Here is a 9,994-nt window from a genome sequence, read left to right on the forward strand (position 1 = left end):
TTTTCTTTTTATTTTATTTTATTTTATTTATTTATTTATTTTTTTTTTTTCTTAATTCGAAAACAATCTTACACGAACTTCTGCGAAAAATAACGAAAAAAAAAAAAAATAAATAAATAAAAATTATTATGGCGACGAATGTCTTATCAATTTTTAATCATTCAGATTTTATTTATTTTCTTTTTGAGAACGATTACCTCCGGACTAAATTAAGTTTGAATATACAGTGCAAAAATAAAAGTGAATTGAGTCTTGAAACGACGTGAACTTTTATTGCGTATCACTTTTCGCAATGAACATTTGATTCGTCCAGCACACAAATCGGAGCTCTATTTATATCGACGAATCGTATGTAAATGATGAATCGATAGTTATATATACGTAATAAATAAATACATACATACATACATACATAGTTGAGTATATGCAAATAAAAATGTTCGAAAACTAATGTTCTAAAAGAGAAGTAAGCAGTGCAACAGGTGCCCTTAAAAATATAGAATAAAGTTATTATCGTATCGACGTTTTTCTATCTCGATTGTATCGCGATCGATCTGATCTATCGATAAAAATTAATCTCGATCAGAACATATACCTAACCCCTCACCGGCCCCTTTATATACATATATATTTCAATATCGATATATAATCAAAAATAAAAAAGAAATCAAATTCTAACATTTCTTAGGTACATTTTTTACATTTATAAAAAAATATATGATAATATATTTATGAAAAAAAAAAAGAATAAAAAGATATATATATATATATATATAGAAGAACTCTGCCAACCTCCAAGTAAATAACACTGTTCTGCATTCTCTTCTGTTCATATGATTATCGATTATGTCCCGTATCGATTTAACGAAGAACACTTCTCGACGTACTCGTCATTATATAGATCGACTTTTATGTCGAAGATATTAATCGGCTATATTTAATAATCTTTATGTCTTCATTCTTAAATGAATGAAGAAGAAAAAAGAAAAAAAAAAAAAAAAACAATGCGAAGAGAGAAAAAGTAGTATAGAATAAATTGAAGAAAATAACAAGCGAACAAACAAACGAACAAAAAAAAAAAAAAAGAAAAAAAAAAAAAGAAAAAAAAAAGAAAAAAAGAAGAAGAACAATCCCGAGGTACGAAGCAAAAAATAGAAAAATTATTTAACAATTTAAAAATGTCGAAAAATTATTGTAAAAAATCAGATAAACGACGAGTTAACCATTTAAAATCAGTGCTCGGAATGAAGACGCGATCGAGACTGGTGGAGCTCCGGAATTGTACTAGAGAGCTAGGTACATAAGTAAGTGGCACGAGTTAAAGAAGGATGTACGAACCGGGCAAAGAGGTCCCTGACCTGCTTTAACTAACTCCAAATTGTCACGGGAATAAGAGACCCAATAATTCGTCTCTCTACTCTTTCACTCTCCTCCCTTCCTCCCTGCCCCCCTCCCCCCCCCCTCTCTCTCTCTCTCTCTCTCTCTTTCTCTATTTTCTCTCTATTTTCCGGTTATAGAGAGAAATCTCGTAATTTCTCATCGTGATTTCGATTAAAAACTTTCGAATCGACAAAACAAATTCTACTGGTTCAATTATTGTACCACCAACACCGTACAAATAAATACATACATGCATATGTATGTATGTATGTACACACGAGATACCTAGTCATACATTTTGATTAGATGTTTATTTGTCCTTCAATTGATCGTGGAACTCGTCGTCTATCTTTGTTTAATATTAAAAATATATGCAAGTGATTTCATCTAGACTTTTTTTTTTAATGATTTATTATAACGATGTCAGTTGAAATGATTCACGACAGTTCTCTCTCTCTCTCTCTCTCTCTCTCTCTCTCTCTCTTTCTCTTTGTTTTCAAGAAAAAGAAGAAAAGAAAAAAATAATAACAAACACACATACACACACAAATGCTCACGTATTTTTGTTCGACATTAATATTACGGAGTTATGATTTATTGTGTACATTTTTTTTGTTCGTAATATTTTATAATATATAGTGATATTAGCGTCAACGTTTAAAATGAGCCATAGAGAATATTATTTAATAATAATAATAATAATAATAATAATAATAATAATAATAATAATAATAATAATAATAATAAAGAAAAAAAGAAAAAAGAAAATGAAAGAATGTTTCTTCGTCAAATATAATTAATATATTTGCTGTAACATCGATTACATCCCAATGAAATTAATCCAGCAGTCATTTAAAGCCGATTTGAATTTTCTTCTATACGAAGAACGTCACAGACACCGACATGTAATAGAAATGATGCTGACGATGAGTGTTACTACGAGATAGAGGTATTAAGTGACAGAATGAAGAAAGGCAAGCTAAAACGTAACGCGATATATTTTCGCTCATGCATAACTACTTGCAAAATCTTTATACATATATATATATATATATATATATATATATATATATATAAAGTTTGAATAAAACTAAAATGAAAGAAACAAGATATGCAATTACATGTTTTTCGAATATGAAAGAATAACGAAATAACAAGTAAATATAATATCGTAGATATATTATCGAGAATAAGTATAAAAGTCGATCATATTCATGTGACTTTTTTTTTTTATCGAGCACTGGAAAAAGTAATAATCGTCTTGCGATAACGAGACTCGAGTCGAGATAGAAAAGGAAAAAAAAAAAAAAGAAAAGAAAAGAAAAAGAAAGAAGAAAAGAAATAAAAAAAAAATACTAATATCAAATTAAATTTTATAACTAGTAATACCTTCGTATATTCAATTACAGCGAATGATATAATTAATTATTATAAAATATATTATTGAATTAAAAGGACGATATTTAAAAGTAATTATCGTCATCGATAACATCAATAAAAATAATATTGCTTAAAGAATAATATAATAATAATAAAAATAACAATAATAATAATAATAATAATAATAATAATAATAATAACAATAATAATAATCATATCAAAGACATACGTAGATAATAGAATAATAATAATAATAATTACTATTATTATTTTGAAGACTATTGTAATGAAGACATAAGATAATCGACAATTAAAAAAAAAAAAAAAGAAAAAGAAAAAAAAGAAAAAAAGAAAAAAGACAAAAAATTGTCCATTGTAATGCACGTGAACATGTAGATGCATACATATACACATCGCATTCTTGGCGTTAACATTACCACGATATTACGTCTTTAAAGTCATTATTTTCTTTGAATCGTTGATAACGCAATCGATATGACTGTTATTACAAAATCAAGAACGAGCGATAAGAAACCTCGCCGGAGTCGAATAACGAAAGGAACGTAATTGTGACGGGTATGTTTCTTTGACGATTTCAAAATGGATAACATAAAGGGGAAAAGAAAAAGTAACGATTAGGTTTCCCCTGTATAATGCAACGCCTTTCTTACAAACATTGATAAGCATTTGGAAACTGGAGTACAATATTGAAAAAGTTCCTTTCTTTCATGTACATAAGAAAATACATAATCAATGTTAGAAAAAGAAGTTCATTGTTTCTAATCAATCTTCCACGAACGATCACGTTTTACGTGCGTAAAAAAAAAAAAAAAAAGAAAAAAAAAAACTTCAAATGATGAAAATGTGAAATTTTCTCATCTTATTCACCAATGAGTTTATCTCTAATGCAAATTGAATGACAACAATCAAAATAATTAATTGGGAATAATATCGAATAAAAAGTTTTCATTTCATGAAAAGGGACAAAAAAAAAAATAAAAAGAAATAAAAATAAAATAAAAGAAAAATAAAAAAGAATTATACGACAAAACCTCAATGAATATTGAAGATAGATACAAGTTGAAAAAAAAAAAGAAAAAAGAAATGATAAAATAACAAAATATGAAATAAATTAACTATATTTCCCAACTAATACATCTTCTCTTTTTTTATTTTCTTCTGACAAACATTTCTTCTCGTAGACGTTCCATAATAATTATGTTAAAATCCTTGAAGAAGTAATACCGAGCGGCAAGGCGAATTGCATTTCAAAGTGTTATATGCGTATACATTTACAAATTATAATGTACTTTCGAAGAATTCAATTACCTGCGGCTATGAAAAAAAAAAAAAAGAAAGAAAAAAGCAAAGAAAAAAAGGGGCAAAAAGGAGGGGGAAGGGGGTGGAGTTGGAAAAAAAGAAGAAAAAAACAGACAGAAAAGAGACGAAAGACAAAAAAAAGGATAAACGAAGGAGAAAAAAGGAAAGAAAAAATTATTAACAAATACGAACGTATTCGGTACTATTTATTCTGTAAATTAAAGCGACAGAGAAGAAACATATTGCATCGAATATCTCGTTAACGTAAATTAATTGTGAATGTATTCGTCTACAAGATGACCTATGAATTCTACGATAAATATATACTAAAGAGCTTATCTTCTTTCCGTCTTTTGTTCGTCGAAACGATAGATAACTATACGAATGTGCGCAATGTTTCTCCAAAGTGGATTGTGACAGGAGGGATTGTTATCGATATAGGAAGGAGCCATTAAAAATTTGTAGGATAAGGCGCTGTTTAGGAAGATTTCAATGGGGCCAAAGAAAATTTATTTTTACTCGACATCACATTGATTTATTTAAGAACTTACTTGTTTATACGATTGTATACATACACATATATATATATATATATATATATATATATATACATATATACATATATATGCATATGTACATATGTATGCATGTATGTATGTATGTATATAAGTAGTTATATACTCGACAACGGCCAAGGTTGAACACTATATACATAGATACATATATATCTACTCGTATAATCATTTGGATCGATCGTCTCTCTGCATTTTTGTCCCCTTCTTTCCGTCTTCTAGTTTCTCTCTCTCTCTCTCCCTCCCTCCTTCCCCACCTCTCTCTTTCTCTCTCTCTCTCTCTCTAATGAAAAATCTTTACGTATAATTACCCGTATTTGACGTATAATAATAATTAAAAAATATAATGTTAGAATCGAATAATCTTTAGAATAATTTAATTCATTGAATTTACTCACTATCGTTATCATCTAATTTACAAATATCTAAGTATGGATTTATATGTACTTATGTATATATTTGATATTTTATTTATTTTTTTTTTTTTTTATTTTTTTTTATTTTTTTTTAATTTCATGCTTCCTTATATTTTTTGTATATACCTTTTTCTCATATATATATATATATATATATATATATATATATATATATATATATGAGATATATATATATATCTCATATATGTATATATATATATATATATGAGAATATATATATATATATATATATGTATATATATATACATAAATAGTATTATAATAGTATTATAAATAGTATATAGATTTTTTTCTATTTTTTTTTTTTACGTTATATACATTGTTTCTTTCCTTTTTTTTTTTTTGGCATCAATTCCATTTAACCCTTTCTCTTCAAACATGATCGCTTTCTGGACAATAACGATATCTAATAATATCGTTATTGTGAAAGGATAAAAGTTATCAGAATCATTCTATCGGAAATTATCTATCGATGACTAATTTCGTTTATGAAACGAAAGGTCACAAGGGTAAACAGTCCGAATACGAAGATAGGAAATTCGTTGGAATTACAAGGTCGAACAAGGAATGGATGGGAATGGAAGGCTTGTAGGAATAGAAGGGTAGAGAAAGAGAAGAACGATAGAAAGCAGGCATTGAACTTGAACAATGTGAAATTCCCATTGATATTTATCAAAGATACAAACTACAAAGCTTGTGTTTAGAATTAAACGAGTCAAGCATGTAAAATCGAATTCTCGTTCCGTACATATTCTATATACCAATACACTTTCGATTATTATCGTCCATGAAATGATCAAATTTAATGCAAGGTAGTTCGCAATACTATTACGAATTAAAAGATTTAATATTCATAATTATATATTGTAAAAGATGATCTTGTAATAACGTGATTATAAACGAGGCATGATCTTTTTAGGGGACAAAAAAAAAAAAAGAAGAAGATAAAAATAAAAATAAAATTAAATAAGAAAACAATAGAAACCAGAGAATAAGATTTTTTTTCTTTCTCTCTCTCTCTCTCTTTTTTTTTTTTGTTCCATAATAGACGTCTCTTCAGAAAATCAATTGCAATTATTGGCAGAGTAGTATGCTTGTACGTATTACGTAACTAAATGCGCCAATATTATGGCACCATTTTGATTTCTTATCAACTGATTTCCTATATATATAGTGATGCCAAATAATCCTCATTTCTCTTTAGAATTAATTCTTATATATTATTCAAATATATTACAGGAATAATTTTTTCTTTCCTTTTTTTTTTTCTCAACCGCTTTTACCATTGTCTTCTGGTTTTACAAAAAGAAAAAAAAAATTATGATTTAAAACATTACACGTAATGATAAATAGATAAATCGATGATTTTTGCAAAATTAATTTTTTCGTTCTATGAAAGAATTTTATATATTCGTTTCTCCAGGAGATGTTATCTTTCATCATCACGAATTGATAATAATCAGTAATGTTCCAGAACGAAGAATCTAATAAGAAAATAATTGAGTTCTTGGGTAGTAAAAGTCAAACAGCATCGTTCTAAATTAATAACGTGAACGATATACAAAAGAAAGAGAGAGAGAGAAAGAGAGAGAGAGAGAGAGAAAAAGAGAGAGATAAAAGGTTGCACCTTTCTTCATCCTACGAAAAGGTAAAATGGATAGATTTTTGTTCGTTTCGCCGAGAATACAAAAGGGTAAAGTTTATCGTTCAAGTAACGATAGGTAACCCGATTTTTTTTATTGTTATAAAAATTAAAAAAAAAGAAAGAAGAAAAAAAGAACCGCGAACACTCAAACACGCCCGCGGCAGTCAGCAAATATTTCAAGGAAATTTTTTGTGTTCTTTTTTTTTTCTTCTTTTACTCTTTCGATCGTTCATCATGACGAAAACCGTTTAAAGAATTTAAAAAAAGAAAGAAACAAAAAAAAAGAAACAGAAAAACAGAAAAACAGAAAAAAGAGAAAATAAATTTCCTTTTATTTGTTTATTTTTTTTTTTCTTCTTTTCTTTTTTCGCTGGATTGGAACGAGTTTTTCTTGTTACGAAAGAGCATGAAAAAAAAAAAAGAAAAAAAAAATAAATGGGTGAACGATTAACATTATACTCAAAAATACGACGATTCGTTTTCATATCGTTGGCAACGATTCTGCTTATCCTAGCATATACATACCTACCTACATATGTAATCTACCATACAGCCAGTACTTACTTATGTATCTAATATTCTGCAATATGTGGGACAGAAATTGCAGGAATGTCATTCATTAATCATTTCCTTCGTTAATTAATACTCTTTAACATACGTTACAATTGTTTAGAATTGTTTCATCACGAACAGTAAGATGAACAGGTAGATTATTCATAGAATCAAAAGATGGATTTTAACGTATCATTGTCTCCCATTGTAATCTCCTTATAGTCGTAAGAGTCTAATAATGCTTTATCACAGATACGTATGAACTTAAATATAAATGTTATATACATATATGCATATATATATATATTTTTTTTTTATTTTTTATTTATATATTATATTTACAAAATATTCTAATATTACTTTTATAATATAAATATATTATAACATTTATATTTATTATAATATACATATATATATATATATATATAATATTATATAAGTGTGTGATGCATTAAAAAAAAAAGAAATAATAAAAAATAAAAAATAAAAAATAGAAAAAGAAATAATTTCCGCTACGATTATTAAATTGGATAAACGCACCTAGCAAACATATATATATATATATATATATATATATATATATATATATATATGTAAGCGTATGAACGAAAACAAATTTCTAAAAAAAAAAAAAAAAATTTCTCTAGAAATAAACAAAACGTGTCTCTCTGTGTGTACACATACTCGTATTGACATCAAACATTTAAATGGTAACTGCTCGAAAGAAATTCGATCATTGTCTTTGAAGTATCCCACGTAATACGTAATAAAGAGGGATAAAAGAAGAAAGAAAAGAGAAAAAGACAAAAAGAAGGAAGTATGTACAACATACATACATCATACATACGTACGTACATAGATACATACATACATACATATGTACATACATACGTACATACATACACACATATGTATATGCATATATATACATACATAAATATATATACATACGGAAGAAAACGTATTACACGATGTAAGAGGAAAGTAACGAGATCAAGAGCATGAGGGTTGCGGCTCACATCAGTCCCGGTGACCTCGAAACCAAACCGGCCTCTCGCACAAACATATACACTCATATACAAAAGCATAAAATGTAGACACCCGGACGTACACGTATACATACAAAGAAAAAGAAAGAAAGAGAGAGAGAAAGAGAGAGAGAGAGAGAGAGAGAGAGAGAAGGAAAGAGAGAGAGGGATAGATACATATACATAACAGATACACACATACACCGAGGAATCCAAAGAGACTTCAGGATCGATATTTGCTCCGCCATTCGTAGACGTACAACTCGATGCAGATGTCACTCAACCAGTCGCGCTCGCGCCTCCTCCAAAATCTCTTCTCTAAATTTTTCTCTATCTCTCAATCTTTATAATTTTTTTTTTTTTCATTTTTCTTTTTTCTTTAGTATCTATCTCTATCTCTTATTTCTTTCTTCTTTTCCCTCCCTCTCTCTCTCTCTCTCTCTCTTTCTTTCTTTCTTTCTTTTTTTTCCCCCCATTCCTCGTATCTTTCTCATCGTTAACTACTTTAGCCTATCTCTGTTTACAAGAAAAACCACACCTTTACGTTCGATCAATTATAACGTAATGAACAATTCGAACATAATCGTTTATTTATTCGAGATGATGATACAAACAAAATGTATATATATATATATATTTTTTTTTTTTTTTTTAAAGGATAAAACAATTATTTTCTTTTTAAATGTTCCTCTTCACATACATATATATGTATATATGTGCGTGTATATGTTAAAAGGAAGGAAGGAGGGACAAAAAAGAGAGAAAGAGGGAGAGAGAGAGAGAGAGAGAGAGAAAGGAATAATAAGATAAAACATTAAAATAATATAAAAAGGATGAGTAAAAGGGCAATGAGGGTGGGTGATGAGGAACGACGCGCTTAACAACGTCGTCGTCTTCGTCTTTGTCGTCGTCATCGTAGTCGTCATCGTACTCGTCATCGTCCTATAAAACGAGAAGGGAAATAAGACATAACAAAACTTACCCACCTCTTGGCAGGATGCTCGAACGACAAGCGAGTCCTTCAACATTCCCAGGAGGAAGTTTTACCTCGAATCTTCTTCGCACGATTTATCTATCTATCTCTCTTCCTCTCTCTCTCTCTCTTCTCTTCTCTTTTCTTTCTCTCTCTCTCTCTCTCTCTCTCTCTTTCTCTCTCTATCTTCCTCTCTCTCTTTCTTTCAAAGGTTGGAGAAAGAAAAAAGGAGGGTTGAGAGTTTCTCGATAAATGATAATAGATTCTCTCTTTCTATCTTCTTTTTCTTTTTCTTCTTTTTCTTCTCTCTCTCTCTCTCTCTCTCTCTCTCTCTCTCTTTTTTTCTATTTCTTTCTCGATGAGAAAGCACAAATATCTTAACACCACACTTTTCTCACACTTTTTATATTATTTACTTATTTACTTATTTTACTCTTCTCTCTTCCCTTTTCTTTTCAATTCTTCGATATCGTATAATATATATATATATATATATATATATATATATTTTTTTTTTTAATTCTTTTTTTTGATATATATATATATATATATTAGTAGGCACTTTTCTACCGTGTCGTCTCGATCGAGGGGAAAAAAAGAAACGTAACGTTCGGTTTCGAAGGTGCCCGCGAGCAGAGGAGAATGAAAACGATCCCTCCGCCGTGAGAGTTGCGACGCGATTTACGAGGAAAGACGCTCGCACCTGC

General features: G+C 28.6%; 1 protein-coding gene across 3 annotated transcripts in view; it reads right to left on the reverse strand.

Moving 5' to 3' along the window:
• aralar1 (calcium-binding mitochondrial carrier protein Aralar1) overlaps positions 1–9,948 on the reverse strand; it is a 30,274-nt gene extending 20,326 nt beyond the window's left edge. Inside the window, exon 1 of one of the 3 annotated variants that reach the window (XM_035864083.2) lies at positions 9,301–9,948. In XM_035864083.2, coding sequence (XP_035719976.2) covers positions 9,301–9,342 — 42 coding nt within the window. In that variant the 5' untranslated portion in view covers positions 9,343–9,948. Of the gene's footprint in view, positions 1–792; positions 875–9,296 lie in introns of those variants that run through there. The other 2 variants (XM_035864089.2, XM_035864084.2) reach the window with 2 other exon arrangements.
• Positions 9,949–9,994: the final 46 nt, after the last annotated feature.

This window comes from Vespa mandarinia, chromosome 7, assembly GCF_050613455.1.
Source record: "Vespa mandarinia isolate Hongniang chromosome 7, ASM5061345v1, whole genome shotgun sequence".
NCBI classification, from domain to species: domain Eukaryota; kingdom Metazoa; phylum Arthropoda; class Insecta; order Hymenoptera; family Vespidae; genus Vespa; species Vespa mandarinia.